Source organism: Eurypyga helias, unplaced genomic scaffold (genome assembly GCF_000690775.1).
Source record: "Eurypyga helias isolate BGI_N326 unplaced genomic scaffold, ASM69077v1 scaffold1951, whole genome shotgun sequence".
NCBI lineage: Eukaryota > Metazoa > Chordata > Aves > Eurypygiformes > Eurypygidae > Eurypyga > Eurypyga helias.
Genome location: NW_010229958.1, coordinates 855 through 19,221, shown reverse-complemented (window position 1 = coordinate 19,221; position 18,367 = coordinate 855). Strand labels below are relative to the sequence as shown.

The following is an 18,367-nucleotide window of genomic DNA, read 5'->3' as shown; positions in this document are numbered from 1 at the left end:
TTCTTGGAAATGCTTTTAGAAATCCCAAATCTTCTAATAAAGTTAAGTGAAGAGTAGCTTGAAAGTATATCAGGGACTTCATAAAATAAAGTGATCTTGACTGTGTCTGCAACGGCAAACTGTTGGGTTTTACTGGGGCAGCACAGATTAGTAACGATGCCTGATCCTTCCAGATGCTGTTTTTTAAATAGGAAAAGAGTCCTGTATGCCGGTCCAATGCTCTAAAAATATTCTTTTATCCGTTTTCTGGTTTTGGTGAGATGTATTTGTGCCTCTCATCCTCCTAGGGTGAGTAGAAAACTGATGATCTCTCAGGGTGTGCAGAAGATCATTTCCTGAGTGACCACTCCAAGAATGTGTCTCTGGCTCCTAGGGGAGCCACAGGCCATCACAGACCCCAGAGCAACCTGTGCTGACTTTGGGGGGGTTAGTTGTTTGGGATTTTTTTCTCCCCCAGATTAATTTTCCTTGACATAAAGGCAGGGCACCCCATACTTAAAAAAAAAAAATAAAACGGATAGACTTGTGCACACATCATTTTCCATGTGCAAAGAGGACCGAGGGAGTGAGCTCCAGGTTTTGGTGCTGGCTAAGTATTCCATGTCCAGTCCAATGGTTTATATTTTTCCCTTGGCCTTGACCTACTTCCCCTGAAGATGTGCCTGTTGGTTGATTGATGTATAAAAACTGATGAGCCAGTTTAATTGATTGGATCCCCTTTTTAGAAGGACTCTCAGTTGCTCAGCATAGGAGAGAGGCAGAAGTGTTCATCCACCACATCCCACCAACTTTTCTCTGTCCTGTGTTCATCTGAGACCAGCCTCCAAAGGTTGAATTAATCTTCCTCTTCTGTGTGGTTTCTGACAACTGAGTTTCTTGACAAAGCAGAGCTTTGTTTTTTATGCTGTAGTTCTAATGAGAACGTATTATTTATCTCGGTATCCTCTAATTGAGTTGCTTTTCCTTAGGGAAGCTACTCAAATGCAGCAAGGCAGACGCAGGAAATTCAGGTCACTCAGGCCTCCCAAGGGCTGGGACAGGGAGGTGTAAGCTGTGCCAGTGTCATTTGAAAAAATGCTCTGCCCGCTTTCCCTGCCATGACAATTCTTGGTCCCAAACCATTTTCTGAGCATGTTGAATGGTCAAGCACCACCCCAAAATGTAGTCAGTCACTCAGATGAATGCAGGCTCCAGTTCTCCGTAATGAGCATATTTTAAATGGCCCTTCCTGTGACAGCCCTTTCCCTTCTCTGTTTACCAGCATGTGAGCAGATGTCTTAGTCCAGAAACATCCACTAAGCACATTTTCCCCCAGCTAATTACGGTGTGCTGGGAGCCCTGTCACCACCATGCTAGTGCAGTCTCTGCAGGAGCGAGGTTGTGAGAGCTTCTGAATTAATGCCAGCCAGGGTTTTCATGTTCGGCACTAAGGCAAAATTCTGGCAGCCCTCATTGTCCTGGTATTTAGATGATGTGCTGGAGTGTATCACAGACAAGGTTTTCCTTTTTGACAGATTTGTGCTTAGAAAGTTCACCGAGATCAGCCCATCTGCTGCTGTATTTTGTCCTTTTAGAGGCTTAGATTAGATATCAGGAAGAAATTCTTCACGGAGAGGGTGGTGAGGCACTGGAACAGGTTGCCCAGAGAAGCTGTGGATGCCCCATCCCTGGATGTCTTCAAGGCCAGGCTGGATGTGGCTTTGAGCAACCTGGTCTAGTGCAAGGTGTCCCTGCCCATGGCAGGGGGGGTGGAACTAGATGATCTTTAAGGTCCCTTCCAACCCTAACCATTCTATGATTCTATGATTCTGTGATTTTCAGCGATGAAAAGTCGTTGAGTGGCACCCTATTTACTTCTTTTCTCACTGAAGCTGCCTGGTGTCTCCAGTCACCCGGCATGTGACCCTTGCTCAGGATTTACATCCTGCTCTGAACGCATGCGAGATTGCCTTGATGTTAGCACCGAACGTATTGACTCAATAAGGTATTTAAGCACATGCTTAATGTCAAGCTCCAGAGTAGTTTCCCCTTGTTTTGATGAAGCCTATCCCATGCTTGAGGTTAGGCACCTGCTTCAGTGTCTTACTGCTCTGTCTAGCTGGGGTTGAGAAAAGAACCGTCGGAGAGTTACCTGCAAGGAGACAAAGGTGCGGCTCAGCTAACGGGGTGCCTGGCACCATGGCGGGCTGCAGCATTTTCATCGTGCCTGGCCACAGACCGCACTGCCTGTGAGCAGCCCTCGGGATGGTTTTTGGGTTTTTTCTTTACGCTTTTTGCTCTACTATAAACACGAAGTTGGAGCTTGGTGAGAGAGGGACCTTCCGGAGCAGTGTTGGAGAGTCACTCCTGTGAAGAAGCAAGCTGGTGTTCCTTGTGTTTTTACATTGTTAATTTTACTTGAAGGTGACGTGCTGAGACTGCGGTTTTGCACTCTGCTGTACATTTGTAAAGTTTTACAGAAAACACTAATTAAATATATTTCCTTTTTCTCATTTAGTCCTGCTCTGGCATTTCTCTCACTACTTTCACCTACCCCTTACTCCTTCCCTCCTTCCCAAGTCCTCACTGAGAAGTGAAGGCAGCTTCCAGGGACTCAGGAGATAGATACACCCGGGAGGGAACGGAAGGCCTACTGACGGGCCTACTGACGGGCTGTGACCATCTGAGGGAAAAAATGGGAGCTGGAGGGGTCTAGCGTGTGAAAAAGTAAACACAGCTCAGAGAGCAGCTGAATTCCCCAAACCAAAACACGGGGGGAGGTGGGTGTTAGCTGGTAAAACCAGGATCGGAGTAAAAGGAAGATTCCTGTGAAAATGCTTTCAGACAGGCCTGTTCTCCACAGGCTCTCGCTCATCCTCCTGCCCTACTCTGGGGACTGCGGATTTTACCGTATGTTTTTACTCATGGACGGTGGAAAATGTCTGAAATTCAGAGCAATTGTGTTGTCTTCCCTGAGGGCTTTTACGATCGGTTTGTATTACAGACAGTTCTGGTGCAGACCAGTTCTTTTACCACAAGATGGCGCCTCAGCCCAGCCAGTGGGAAATAAATCGTCTCAACAACCCCATGGTAGTATTTTTTTCTTCAAATGTGCACATCTGTAAGACCTGTTCAACTCTCTATATTACAAATTATTAGAGATTTATTAGGCAGATGAAAAAAGACATCCACATAAACTTGGGCATGGCTTAATGAAGCGAGGTCACTTAAAGCCTGGCTGATCCCTGATGCTGTGATTGTTTGTTAGATCACAAACCCCACACCAGCCCTTGAAGATGAGGCCAACTCTCATAGGTCGTGCTTAAGCAGTGTACAGTTATTTTTGTAACTGAGTAGCACAGCCGCTGCTGAAGCCGCTAATGCCTCGGCAGAGCTGGCCAAGAGTTGTCCATTTCCCCCAGCTCTCTGCGGTATCACCGAGGAAGCACTGCTCTCGGGCAGGCTCCACTCCCTTGAATTTTATTCTCTAGCTCAGAAGGGGAAAAAAATGGGGGGTAAGGGAAGAAGAGAGAAGCTGGCTGAGGCAGCACTGGTGCTCTCTGCCGTTTCACTTTGGCACAAGACTACCACCGTGACGTAAGAGAGAGGCTACCGAAAGAAGAATTCCCTTGGTCGTCTTTTTACACCAAAGCTGTCTTTCTACCACTTCTAACTGCCTGGTTATTTTTCTGTTACATTTGAAATCCAGATCCTGAGACACATCTCAAAATGAAAAATGATGAAATCAGTAGATGCTGTATATGCTTCATTATGTATTGCGCGACAAGGTAAAACCAGATTTTTCCATGCATTGACACTATTTCTGCATCTCTTCTTGCATAAATAATTCTAATTTCTGTGAATATTAGATCTATAGAGTATGTAGTTAAGAAGCAACCTCTATTTGTCACTGAAGTCCACCTCGTGTGACATATCCTGGTAAAGTATGATACTAGTTAAAAATACGAGTAGAATATTTATTTAGTTCAAATGACAAAACCATGTTACATTATGGATTGAAACCCTAAAATACAAACATTTCACTAGGTTATTTCTAGAAGGATGCAAGGAGAAAAAAAATGACATTAGAGAGTGGAGTTTAACCTTAAGACAGCAGTACCCACATTTTCAAAGCAGGGAACACTCCCTGCTGCCCTGAAGAGCTTGGAGCCGAGGGGTCTCCAGCAGCTTTGGCAGTGGGAACACAAGGCACATCTTATCTGTGGGTTACAGAGGATTATGGGCTTTTTTTCAAGCTGACACGACCAAAAGCTCTGCCATGAAGGTTGGACGCTGGAGGCCGCAGCAGCCTCCAACTGACTGAAGCACTAAGTCCTCCTGTTGAAGGTGGCAATTTTTTATACCACAGTAAGGGATATGTCAGTTTTCCCTAATGGTCCCATTGCCAAGCTCTGCATTCCGAGAAAAACTGCGTGTATCAGGCAGGCACTGTGTGCCAGGTTTGGTCTGGGTCTTTCAATGTGATTCATTTCATCCACTCTCGCTGTCCTTGTCATCTTGTGGTTGGTGAGGACATCCTTCACCCTCAGCCAGGCACTGTACCTCTCCATCGCTGCCCCTCCCTGTTAATGCATGAAGGCAAAAGGCAAATGAAACTCACTGATGAAAATCCTTAATGCTGGAAAGAGAAATATAGAGCCTTATTTTTTAAAACTATTTAAATAAAACTCATCAAGAACTTCTTTGGAGAAAAAAACATTTTAATTCCTAGTTTATTTGGATTCCCCCATAAATAAAAGGAAGAGGTGAATGCTAACTAACTGTGGATTTAAAATTTTCCTACAAGAGCTGAACAAAACCTTACTTTTAGCGTGCATGTGCCACCCACCTTTTTCTCTGTTGTGATTAATTATGTCACTATAATCTTACCAGGGAAAGTAACTGTCGTCTTACTGTCCCCTTCCCATGGGCTTGGGCCATCTGCTCGACTGCAGACTGGTGACAACAGTAGATTATCACTGGGTTCAGTGATAACCTCTTGTATCAAGGGTTTCGAGGGGCTTGCTTGTTTATCTTTAGTCTCCAGGTATCTCTCAGAATAAGCAGGCTCTGTAAACAAGCTTTCAACAAGGCGCTCCTTTTCATCCTCTTTATGTATCTTACACACATTTGAAAAAATTGCCATTGGTACATCTCCTACTGAATTCCCAAACATGCTTTTATTGGTTTCCTCTAATGCAGAATCGCTGTCATTTGTCATTTCAGAAATTATTTCAATCTTTGGGTGATACTCCTGCTGTAAAGGTAGAAAATGTAATTGAAAATGTATTACTCTAGATGTAAAGATGGGTAAACATCTCTTGGATCCCTGTTAACAGCTGTCAGCTTTGATGTGCTGTTATCCCAAAATGTATGGAACATGTGCTTCATACCCACAGCGCTGCTTCTTGGGGGATGAATCTTGGGTTAACTACTTCATGGGAATTAGCAATGAACCGACCATAAATGATTAAGAGATAATAAAAAGTGGACCTATTTTGGCAATTGAGCGAAGTGCGGACTCAGTTCATTGCCTCCAACAGAGGGACCTGACTAACATCTTCATCTGGCTTCAGTTAACAACTGAACACCCTTTGGAGCGTGAGGGCTGCTAACACACACTCCTTCAATAATCCTCTTTATTCCCTTCCCTTATCTGTTTTTACTTGGAGGCTTTGTTGGCCAAGACATTTTGCAACACTCTTACAAGTCTGTGACCAAAAGAGCAAATAAATTCCATGCCCTACACGGACTGTAGGAAACATTTGTGTTATCGTGGAGTGGCTTGAAAAAACCTGTACTGTGTCAGCCTCTGTCTGCAGCAAGGCAAGTTTGAGTGGATGTCTGCACGAGAATCAAAGCTGGGCTTTTCATCTTTGTGCTTCTCTTTCACTTTTTTCTCTTCTGTTTACAGGCTTTTGCCTAGAAGATTGGTTCGAGCACAGCCCAACACTCGTGTGGTCATGAACTGCCTCGTATCTGACTAGCCCCAAGTGGAGCACAGGAGTTTCAATCTCTGTGTTTTCACTTGAGAAGTCGGATGTTACTCAGTAGTAGGTGATTTGTACTATCCATTCAGTCCTTTGCAGCATATTACTACTGGTAAAGTATATTTTTAACGTAATCTTCACTAAAACACTACAGGATACTAAGAAATTAATCTTATTTAACTGTTGTTTAATTTGATCTTAGGTTTTCATTCTCCTCTTTGCAACACTATAATAAAAAACAATTTAAAAAAAAGATTTACAAGTGGCTAGAGAAGATGTGCTGAAACACGCATTTCAGTTTATAAAGGCATAACTCATTGCATTTCTAAACCAGCATTTCCCAGCTTGGATTATCCTAATTTTGCAAAACATTTGTAAATGTGTTTAGGGAAGCTTCATCACTAGAATTAGTAAGGAGCTTACCTTTTGAGCAAAGATCTCCTCTTCTGGGGGAAATTCATTTACATCTATATCTTCTAAATCAGGCAGCTCCTGAGGACAATCGCGAGATCATTAATCAGTGGGAAAAGCTATTTTAACTAATAAAATACAGCATCTCTCATTGGGAACCTTCTCCAAAGCAATGCTTTTCAGGGTAGGAGGCCACAGCCAGGAGCACGGCACTGCCATCCTCTCAGAGGTGACAGTTTCCACTGTTCAGCACGTGGGAAAAGGAAAACTCCTGTCTCCAGAAACAGCAGATGGAAGGCAAAGACCTTAATGTCAGCCTGAGTGCTATTTTCTACTATGCTGTGTGATTATGAAGGAAAAAAGGATAAACAGCAAGGCATTAACAGGATTTTAAAAGCAAACGTGGTTTATGTCTGTTAGCTGTTTCTTATCTAGTCAACAGACTTCATCCCAACTGCACCCCGCCTCTATGGGTAAGAGTGGAATTGAGATCTACAGTCCACCAGAAACTCTCTAATCAACCAGTGTTTTACTGTGAATGCCTCATAAGTAAGGATACGAAACTGCAGAATTGCTGAGAACTATTTTTCCTCAGACAGGTCCAATCATTTCAGCTTTCCTTTAGAAAAGATTATCTAAGACAACTGTCACTTGCTGATGTGAAAGCAAAAACAGTGTGTGGGAATACAAAATCACGGGTAGAAAGCAATACCTTTTTGCCATTTTTTTAGTGTAGGTCAATACTGGTAAAAACATCTCCTTTTGGGTTTAGATGTTTTCAGAGTTTAATGATTTTGTTGCAAGCAGCTTGGCATGGTAGCACCAGGACTGTCTAATCTGTGCTGTCTTGTGTGGTGAAGATTATTACAGAATTAAAATCAATAAAAGAAATTTATTTTTCCTGATACGGGTCTAGCTAATACAGCATGTCCTGAAGTCACACAGCTTTATAAGAATTGCGTCAAAAATGTACAAATTAAGATTGGAGGCTGACATTAGTAGGTGGAATTATCACCAATACTGAAGTGAAATAGCTGTTAGTCTTGTTCCAAACAGCAGGTGTGTTTGCAGCTCAAACCAAAATCGCTTACTAAAAGTTATCCTGGTTTAGGGATACAGAATTATTTCAAGGCATATGCAACAAGGCATATGCAACAACATGGGCTTGTTTCTGCTTGACAGAGGGATGTCATAACCACCGCATTACAAATCCTCCTCCACTCTTCTCCCTTATATTACTACTGAGACCATCTACCGACTCCAGGATGTGAGTAACGATAACGGTGCTGCTGCGGAGCTTCTCACCCCTGGTATCTTCACAGCCATTCCCTGCAATGTCAGTGCTAAGTGTCTCTGGAAAAGCTGCCATAGCGTAAGTATTGGAGGTTGCTGTGAGAAGCTCTTTCCATTGCTAAACGTCATTTGGAGAACGAAGTAGCATAGACCACTGAAATGTGTATTTCTACGTGAGTGAGGTTTGGTTTTTCTTCAGTAGAATTAGAATAGCCACACTTTTTATGGGTCAAAAGAAACCCCATGCTGAAGAATTCCTTTTATACTACGTTGAAGTTTGAAGGAGTGTGCTATGGTGCCATATAGCACCAGGGGGAAAAAAACACTGAATCTAGGAGATCTTCCCATTGTGGGTACCTATGGTATCACTTTTTATTTGGAGTGTTTATTTCAGACTCTCCAAGATCTGCTGATAAAAATAATACTGTATATATTTGGAATTACTGCCAGTTATCTCCACTATCCTTCCTAAACCTATTATTAAAAACAGCCAAATGGGAGGATGCAGCAGGAAGTGCTCTACTGAAGCAGTGAGTTGAGCCCTTCGATAACAGGATGGAAATTTTTTCCTGGGAAGTTAAGAGCATGGAAAAGATATAAGAGACTTTTGTGAAACCTTCCAGTAAGAATTCAGTTAACAGTGGCAGTATGAGGGATCAAAGAGTGTATTAGGTGTTCTGGGAAATCATAAACTCTGAAGTTTATTGCTAGCTGTGTCACAACTGTCAGTTTAGCAGCAGTGTCAAATTAGGACATATTGAATAGTTCTCCTTTGCAATGAGATTGTATTTTTCAGCGGTATCCATGTTTCAGTGGTATCCATGTCCTCCTAGTGGTTAAATGTAGTTAAACATGTTTAAAAGTTCGCAGCATCAGATAGAAGTCTTAGATAATAGAAGACCGTATTACAAACGTCAATCGCTTATTATATACTTAATTAATGCACATTCTGCTTTTCATACATAAAAGTTGTGTTTTAAGAATTTCTAATACTGATAGCTAACACTCACAATGAGTGGGTGGCTATTTCTTCCTTATGGTTTCCCTGCAATAGTTCACATTTTCAACTCCATATTTTGAGTTATGCCTAAGAGGACGCATGTATCCACTAGATTCTTTTCGTTGTGATTTCTGGTTTTGAAATGAGAGCCCTCATTAACCTCTCCAGAGAAATCACGGAGACAGAAGGTCAGCTTCAGGTGATTTATGGCCAAAAGTCAAAACAAACTTTGGAAGTGGTGGTAAATTCTTTTCCCTTGCTACACTGGAGACAATGAATACCCCTACAATTTTACTGTGGGTTTTTTTTCCTTCTGTCCTTTTATTTTTTCCAGCAGTAGACCTTGCTTAGAAATCTGACCATATAGTTTTATTAGCCAGGATGTTACAAGAATTAACTTGGGGGCAGACAATACCCAAATCTGAACTTCATAAAATCTGAATCCAATACATACATCAAGATAAAGTTTCTCTGGTGTCTCCAGTTTGCCCTGTTCAATTTCAGCATATTCATCCAGTTCAGGAAGCATGGCTTTTTCGGGAGCTGCCTTCTCCCCTGGTAGACCTAAAGAAAACCCAATAGTCAGTTGCAGAGAACTAGCTGAATAAAAGACTTTGTATATTGCATCATCAAGCACTGCAATACCAGACTGCTGGGGGCCTGACTACCATTGCAGAATTCCCAGCTGAATCCTGCACTTTGTCTCTCCATCATGTTCTTGGTCTCTCTTATATTGTATAAATTAATATTTTCATTTTGCAATAGTGTAATTTACAAAACCATTCTTCCATGTGTGAAGGCACAAAACCACCTGCAGACTGAGGTCCAGCTTCTGCTGGCAGACAGGCCGCAGTTTATGCGGGAGCAAGGGAAGCCTGTAAGCTCTCCTGTTGCTGCACCTAGCACATATGAGAAGTGGAATTCCACCTTTATGTAGCACAAGTTGGAGGTTGAGCCTTCAGATTTTTGTTTGTTGTATTTAAAGAATATTTTATCCAGTATTACTTGATTTTCAACTAGTCACTGTGGAAATCTAATGGGATGTTCTTATCTATGAATCAGTTGGTTTGAGCCATGGCAGAAGCAGTGCTACACTAAGACAGAGTTTGGCTTATTGTCTCTGCATCCTCAGTTTGGTCTGATTCTTCACTGTGGACATTACCGTTTGTCTCCGTGTTGAAGTTCGAGCATTTGTAAGAGTTTGATTCTTGTGCATCCTCTTGAATTCTAGCAGGAATATTTCCAGATGTGAAATCTGTGTTATTTCCCCTATTTGGTAGAAGTGTCATCACTTCATCACGAGCATCAAAACTTTTATTTTGAAATTTCTCAGTCTTCTCTTGAGTTTCTTCCTGTTCTGATATATTTGAAGCCTCTGATGTATTAGAATTCCCACCACTGACATCTGAATTTGCAAGTGCTCCTACAGAAGAAACAAGATCATTAAAACTGCTGAGTTAATCTATCATTACCCATTCTAAATACCCAGACTTTACTACATGGTTTTAATAGTCTGGCCTAAAATATGCATCAAAAGCTCCTACTTTGAGCAGCTATTTGTGGATCAGTAGTCCTCTCAAGATTGCAGCAATGTAGTGGGTTTTCCCATCTCAATTTCCCTGCAAAAAATCTTATTTAGAGAAAACACTGTAGTAAATAATTATCTGGTATCTATTGTTAACTTTGAAAAGACTCACAACTGACTACCTATTTAAATATCTGCTTGAGTATTTTGAGGGATTGATGACAAATGTTGAAGTTATGCTCTCCTTTATGCAATCTACCTGCTTGCACAAGAAGTTTTACTTGTTAGTCAGACACGTTTGATTTTAAAGCCTACGAAATCCAAAATGTATCAGATGACCGATAAACACTCCCCTGCACTGTAGTATTGCCTTCTTATTTGGCTTTGGTCCCATGAAACACACACATTTCTCTAGAAAGGTTAGGTTGGGACCTATTACTGGTGGTAAATGCATGCCTCCTTGAATGGTGTGACAGCAGAATTTGTGACATAAAAAAAGGGCAGTAAGTGAAGCCAACCATTGAAGACCTTCCTCTTCCTGCCTGCTTTACCACTGCTGCAGGCTGAAGGTGTTACTCTTGGTGAATGCAGCAGTGAGAGGTGCCTGGATGTGGGCTGGTGAAGCAGTTATCGCTGGGTCTTACTGGGGCCCACATGCCTCATCAAGCCAGATCTGTTCTGCATCCTGGGGGAATACTGCTCCTGGGGTGCTATTGCCTGCCTACACCCACGGATGCCTGCGGGAACCATTATTGCCCTGACTAGTACCTAGTTGCTCTGGTGAGGAGCTCAAGAGCTTGAAATATGGGAATAGAAAGTGGTTTGTTGTTTTTTATTTCATGAGCAGGGAGAAAGGTGATGATTGCTTAAAATCATTCTGGTTAATCAAAGATGCACCAAGATTAATAAAGTATTTAGTATGGGGAAAGAAGATTCATAAATATCTTCCAAAAATGGCATCAGCCTGCTTCTGAACATTTAGGAACTAATTGATTTTAATTTTATTTGATTTCATTGATTTTAAACAAATTGAAGCAGACACAGGCACCTTCCAAAGAAGCAAGCACAAACCTTCTAGGATGTCTGTTGCACTTCCACTTCCACCTCTTTCTTCCATATACTTTTGAGTTTTCTTTTCATCTGCTTTTTGCCTGATTGCTGCTAAAGCATCGATGCTATCTTGGACTTTTTTTCTCTCTCTGGTTTCCCATTTTTCCCTTTCTGCTTTCTCAGCTTCACGCCCTCCAACAGCCCAGGCTTCTGCACAGGCTCTAATGAAAACACAAAAGCTCACTGTAATACAGCCTTAAAAGCCCATCTTTATAATGAAAGAGAAATTTAAAATCGCTTGCAACAGCATAAAATAGCTGCAAGAGGAAAAAAAAACCCCATGCAGCAATGGAATGCATGTGAAATCTTATCTTGCACGTGGAACTGCAGCAAAAGAAACAAAGATATCCAAATGCTGGTGATTACACCACCAGAGATCCATCAGGAGTGCTGATCTTGGCTCTGCTTTTCCAGACACTTGTTCAGTTTCTGTTGAAATCAGGATTTGTCTCTGGTCCGTTGGTGTAAAACAATTCTGTTCAAGAATTAATTCTCTTGTGAAAAAAATAGATGGTCTTTTTCTAGCTATGCTAGATGTAGAACTCTGTAGTAGAATACCATTGCACTCCAAGTCACCCACCCTCAATAAATTATACTGGTCAGTCTTCCTTTCCTTCTATGACAATACTGACAAAAATGGATGAGTGAAGATGTGTCTGTTTCTTACCTATCCTTTGGGAAAACTGGTCTGTCATCCAGATATGTTAGTTGTTTTAGTCGAACAATCAGTGTTTTTCTATAATTAGCAATTTTCCTTATCACTTGGTTTCCCATCAAATTCAGCACATGCTAGAGAAACAAGGGAAACCATTTTTTCAGTTGAGTAGCAAAAAAAACCAACCTGGAGATGCACTTTCCCTATCATTTAAAAAACAATAAGTGAATAAAACATCCTGGGTGTTACAGGTAATCCACAAAAAACCAAATAATCTTTACAGCATTTCTTTTAGGCAAATGCCTATTGTGCACTGGACTACCCAAAAAAAAAGCATTTAATGGCATTCACCCATATATTTGACACAAATCCTTGGCTATATTTGACTTACCAAATGAGGCATGGTCTCCAGAACAGCTATGATATTTGGATCACTTAGATTGTTGTGGGAAAGATCGAGAACAGAAATACTTGGACATTCTTGCAAGTGCTGTATGTCTTCAACTGTTTGTAACTTATTGTGAGCAATCTGCAGTGTCTGCAGGACTTTGAGACAAGCTGTCAGACATGAAAGGAAAGGTGAGAGTCATTGCCTCAGTGAGGACTTTGTGGAGCAAGAAGAAAACTGCTTTGTCAAAGTAATTGTTTCTATTGAATTTTGGGAAGCTTTTTTCTGAATTTGCTCTTCTTCTATATGCACTTTGTGGCTATGCCTCCAAAGCTGCTTTCTTCACCCTAGGAAAATGAGTTGTTTGGTTTTAGGATGGTGGTTGTTGTTAATTTGTTTCAAACTAGTCAGTTGCAGAAAAGCAAGAGTTTGTGTTTCAGATGACTTCCAATGTACACAAATGATGGCATAGAGGAATTCTTCTTTATTTTCTGCTAAAGATGGAATAAATTCTTTAACAGACATAGAAGATTTGGTAATCATGCCTGCAACTGCCAAAGCACAACACAGCCATAAAGTAAGTGGTGAAAAATAGATTGTCAGCCTGTCTTCAACACAAACAAGTACTCAGTTTTAAGAAGTGAGGAAAAGCTACTGATTTGTCCTAGGTATCCATGTGAAAGTAATTACTATGCCTTTTCTGTTTTCTCATCTATTTAAACTGCAAAATACATCGGTTTGACTCTTCCATAGAAGCCTGGTAGACTGCGGTATGAGCTACTATGCAAAATTCTAACATGAATAAAACCCCCTTGAAACCAGTGCCACTAATAATAGCTTAGCTTAGTCAAAGCTTAGGAATATGGGCTCCTTGTAAGTTAAAACGTGCAGCACCAACAGTTCTTACAGAGATTCTCGATGGTCTTAACGTAGTTGTTACTGATATTGAGGGAATCCAGCTTTTGTAAGGGTTCAAGGTTTTCAATCTTGTTAATTAAATTGAGTTGCAAGTAAAGGCAACGCAACTCTGTCAGAGCCTCCAAATTCTCTATTTTTGTTAAGCCATTGCATTCCAGCCATAAACACTTCAATCCAGTATACTCTTCAAGATTCTCCAGGCGGTCAAATCCTGTGGAAAAAAGATGTTTTAAAATGAAATTGCATGGGCTGGAAACAAGTCTTTGGAAAAGTAAATTTCATTCTGCCAGCACTGCTGAAACAGCCTGTGAGCACATTTGTACTCAAGCTGCTGCCAGTATTTCCACTGAATTAATGGTACAGTACCTGGCCCATAAAGGGCAAAAACGTATAGGTACCTATTCAGGTCTATAGCTTGTGCAGCCCTTTAGATGCTCAAATAATGCATACGGAGAAAAAAGCAAAAGCAAGACCAAATGTAGAAGGTAGATTTAGCATGTCCTATTTATTTAAAACAATTCTTATGCTAACCTGGACCAGCTAACCATATCATGCAAAAACCTGCTCAACGATCACAAGAGGATGATTCACGTTCATTCTTCTTTTTCTTTCAGTAGTATTTGAGAACATGCAGCAAGTCTTTACTGTTCCTTCTCTTCCTGAACACTTCTATTTGGCAGTAAAAAAGTCCCCAAAGCTGGATAACAGTTTCTTTATACAAACACATTCAAGAAATACATGTCTTTTCCTCTGAATGCAGACCAGTATTTTAAGATATTTCTCTGAGTCTACTGGGTTTTTTGGGGGGTGTGGGTGGTGTTCCTTAATTCCTATTAATCCTTTGAACAGCTCCACAAACTGAATTAGGTCTATAATCAGTTCACTTTTCTACCCTCACACTGACTTGTTTTGTTTTACAATTTCATTATATAGAATTAAATTATGTTTCTAATTTTAAAAAGTTACTAGGTACCTTATTTCAGTGAGACATAAAATAGATTATCTGTTAAAATGCTACTTAGAATGATGAATCTAAACAGTCATGTCCACATCTTACCTTTATAATGCAAGTAAAGCGTATCATTTAAGTATGGGGTCATGTATAATTTCTGCTGTTTACAGATGTCTTGCAGAATCTTTTTTGTCATTCTAAAATAATAATGGGAAGCAGATGCAAAAACAAACAAAAAAATTATTTCAGTGCACATTCTGAAATTTTGAGGTTTTTAACCAATTTCAATGCAACACAATTAATAGTTCTTTCATGTCAGAGAAATGGCTACAGCTTTCAAGACTATACTCAAAAAAGCAGTAGGATTTTAGAGTGGCTTTCCATTTCTACCTGTCTGAAGTGTGTTACCAGGCTCTTCCTAATTCTGCTAAAAAGCACAGAGGAAGTAGGAAAGGAGGGAGGGAATCAACCTAACATTTTAATGAAATGCTAACTGAAGTACCACTCACGACAGTTTTAATATATCACTGTGAGTGACTAGGAATGCTGCAGTAAGAAAACGAGTAATACGTGTTCAATGGTGGTTGCTTAATGTTCAGCTCCACTCCTTTTGGGATTTATGCAAGCAAGAAGCAAGAGAAGGCTACTGAGGGAAGCTGTGGGCTGCAGCTTAATACTGCCGGGGCAGAGGACTCTCAAGAGGCGTTGGGCAGAAAGCTACAGTGCAAAACTGCAGAGGCTGCAAGGCAAAACACTTGGGCTGGAAGCCGACAGCAGCCAGACAGGGCCAAGGCTGCACACAGCAGCAGTCAGCAGGGCGCCAAAACCCCAACGTGGTGTATGAGGACAAGGGTGGCCTGAAAACTGTTCAAACAGAAACAGACTGCAGTGAAAAGCAGCGGATGGAATGAGTCACGCCACTATCTGGGACCCTGTTCTAGACAGCACTGGATCAACAGTTTCATGGAAGTGGTAGTTCCCAAGCAGGGACTTTGCAAAGAATGACAGGACACTGGTTTTGGAGGCAAGGTGTCCTACATCAAATTAACAGCATAAACAAGAATCTTGGGAACCCATTAGGAAAACACCTACAAAAACATTCCATGGCAGAAAATATCTATATCTTCCTGTTTAGAAAATTAGATTCTGTAAAACAACATCCCAAATTAAACTCCTGGTAGATACTTCTTACTTAAAGAATTATTGCAGAAGTACAATGTTAAATGGTCCAAAATTATTTTGTATTTCTAAATTCCATGTTAACAAATTGAACTTTGCATTTGTCGTCCTAAGTATTCATAGGACTTAAACCTGTAACAGTAAGATTTTCTTGGCAGGAGGGTATTTTCAAAATAGCAAAAAACTTGACTAAAGGCAGTGAAGTTAAACCTTACATAATGAATTTGCTTTCAGAATTATTTACTTGCTACCCTAAATATCCTAATATTCGTGAAGAACAAAACTGTAATACAGTCACTAATCAATGGAGTTCCTGGGGCAATATAAACAAGGATTGTCCACCTGTATCTGCTCTATAAGCCAAACGTGCCTGGCATAAATCTCCGGAGGAACCGAAGATATATAAACTTGGAGCAAAATCTTTAAATATATACTGTTTTCTTGTACTTTCAGCCCAGGTACATTATCATATGCTAGCTACTTGCAGTGTATCCCACTGTTTGTCACTGTGCTAATTGTAGCAGTCAATCGAATTATTAGCATCCTCAGGAAATTTATAGGATCATAAAGTACATTCCTTCAACACACTAATTAACCTATGTGAAATTGTTGCTCTCTGGTGTCATTCTTCATAAGAACTTAATTCTGGAGTCTGCCGGGCTAATTAGCCCAGGAAAATGAAATTTTCTAAGTAAGTTCGGTACAATCTACCTCCTGATAGCTCAGAGTCTTGCCATTGACTTTAAAGGGCTGTAACAGTCTCTAAGAGAACAGCTGTGTTCAAGTTAGCACCTGTAACAGTCTCTAAGAGAACAGCTGTGTTCAAGTTAGCAGTGACATAAGCTTTGGGAAGTTTCACCAACATGTAAGCAGGTAGAGGAACGGAGAGTAAATCTTTATTGTTCCTTGTATATCATCCCATAACTAGCCCACGTGACCAGACTTTCAACAATGTTAGTAAATAGTACCAAATATGGGTTTTAATTTTATTATTTGCTTGCAAAGTGCTTAATCAGAAATAACATGAGAATAATCCCATTTCACAGGTATTAATAAACAGCCGTCACAGTGTATGCTGGCTTAGGCTGAACCAAAAGTAGAGCCAGAGTTTACAAAGGAGTTGTATTTTATTGTTAACCTGAGGTACTGCTGGATTTCCTGTGCTAAAAATTATCTTGGCAACTGTAATATTCACATTATGATGAATTAAGACAATGCGTTGTCTGAATTGATGCTGAGAAATGGTCAATCTACTGACAAATGACTCCCAAAACAGTTTGCACAATGTTCTCCAGGTTCATTACACAGACTACATCATGTAGCTAGAATGTGGCTTGCTACTGTGGCCATAAAAGCTGTACAGGTGCTGGAAATATCACCGATTCCCGATTTATCAATTATTCGCAAGTTCATCTTCAAAACTGTTCTCCTGAATTAAGATTGACAAGTAGAATAGCAAAACTGCTATTGACTTCAATGATGCCAAGATGTAAATGAAAGCCATCCACACTGTATTACCTTACACAGCCCCTCTTTTCTTCTGTCCTTGGATTGAGTGAGCTGGTTACCGATTTCTGTTCATTCTGCTGATCTGCTCTGGACATACAGCTGATGGCGTTCTCTTCAGTTTTAACATCTTTGTAAGAAAACAAGTTGCAGTTTAACATCATGGGTGGGGAAAAAGTGTCACGTTGCCAGCTATTCTAGAGAAATATTGAGGAGCGCTTGAATATGAATTTCAAGAAAAGAAATGTTCTAACCAAGATTTTTTGCTGACATTTTTAATGAAAGGAAACAACGTTTTTAGAAGGCCAAGTAGTAAAATAAGTAGTAGCAAAATAAATTGTTGAAATTCACATTTTTTTTTTAGATCTGGAAGTTGGGTGGTAGCCACTAATCGTAAGATTATTACGAGGTACAGTGACAATAACATACCGGCACCAATGTTCTTACAGACTTAGCTACTACATATTACATTTAATTAACAATAATTAGAGTTTAACAAGATTGTTAACTTTGCATGTAAAGAGATTACAGTAATGGCGTATCTGAGGCATCTCAAGCAGTGTTTGTTAGTCTAGTTCTTCTATAAATTTACCCTTTTGCACTCTTTGGGAGGCGTCTCCAGTGCTATACTCATTCAAGCTGTCTTTCGACTGCCTTTGATTAGTTGCATTTTCAATACTCTTATTTTCAGATACTTGTTTTGCACCTTTTAGTTGCACCTGTAGTCCATACACTTACAAAGAGACAGTGCAAACAAGATGATTGTGAAAGCTTATTTAAATGTAATTAAAACATTTAGAGGTCAGGCTAGCTGCATGGTTGCAACACAGGAAAAGGTATCTCTCCAAACAGAAGAAAAATAAAGAAACAGGATTAAAAAAAAAAAGTGCGGTAACAATTGAGTAAGCCTCAGTTATGGCAAGATTTTATGTGACTTCAGTGGGAGAAAGAATAAACTCATATTGCATCTAGTTAAGTAATGACAGACTTGATTTCTAGGCTTAATGTTCAGTGAAATTCCCTAAATTCATCCTACCAAGCCAGCTGGAAGAGCTCACCTGTGTTGCCAGAATTGGCTTCATTTTCTGTTGGTGTAACTTTGCTACTGGTGTCATTCACAGACTCTCCTGACACCTCTTGTGCAGTAACCTCCCCTCCAAGATCTTTGTCCAAGTCTACGTTTTGTGACTGCATTTTAGGATATGTGATTTAGGCAAATATCAGCCAAGTCCGTATTTGACTTACGATCCAACTTTCAGACAAAATGTGCAAAGGCTTTAGTAGGACAACCTGTATCAGATACAAAGACCATATGAGTAACTTACCAAGCCTGCATGGAGTTAGCCACTGGATCTAGTGCCCTGGTTTAACCTCGCCTAGTAATAAAGTACCACACAGCTGCTCGCTCACCTCCCCTTCCCACTCCAGTGGAGGAGGAGAATCGGAGGAAAAGACAAGGAA

At 40.5% G+C, this 18,367-nt stretch overlaps 1 protein-coding gene across 1 annotated transcript; it reads right to left on the bottom strand.

Moving 5' to 3' along the window:
- Window positions 1–4,470: 4,470 nt before the first annotated feature.
- On the bottom strand, window positions 4,471–18,100 carry DNAAF1 (dynein, axonemal, assembly factor 1). The gene is made up of 13 exons (XM_010160556.1): window positions 17,965–18,100; window positions 17,499–17,639; window positions 16,919–17,036; window positions 14,327–14,418; window positions 13,259–13,480; window positions 12,355–12,521; window positions 11,976–12,097; window positions 11,270–11,469; window positions 9,836–10,096; window positions 9,128–9,237; window positions 6,393–6,461; window positions 4,870–5,233; window positions 4,471–4,562 (listed from the first exon to the last, which is right to left on the bottom strand). Exons 1-13 carry the CDS (start codon window positions 18,098–18,100, stop codon window positions 4,471–4,473), a joined length of 2,094 nt encoding a protein of 697 aa, XP_010158858.1.
- Window positions 18,101–18,367: the final 267 nt, after the last annotated feature.

Coding starts and splice junctions, on each gene's coding strand:
- DNAAF1 (XM_010160556.1), bottom strand. CDS start 18,100: ATGCAGTCACAAAACGTAGACTTGGACAAAGATCTTGGAGGGGAGGTT. Junction 17,640..17,964: donor AGCCAATTCTGGCAACACAG/GTGAGCTCTTCC, acceptor TCTCTTTGTAAG/TGTATGGACTACAGGTGCAA. Junction 10,097..11,269: donor TGCAACAGACATCCTAGAAG/GTTTGTGCTTGC, acceptor TTTCTTCTGTAG/GAGCACTTGCAAATTCAGAT.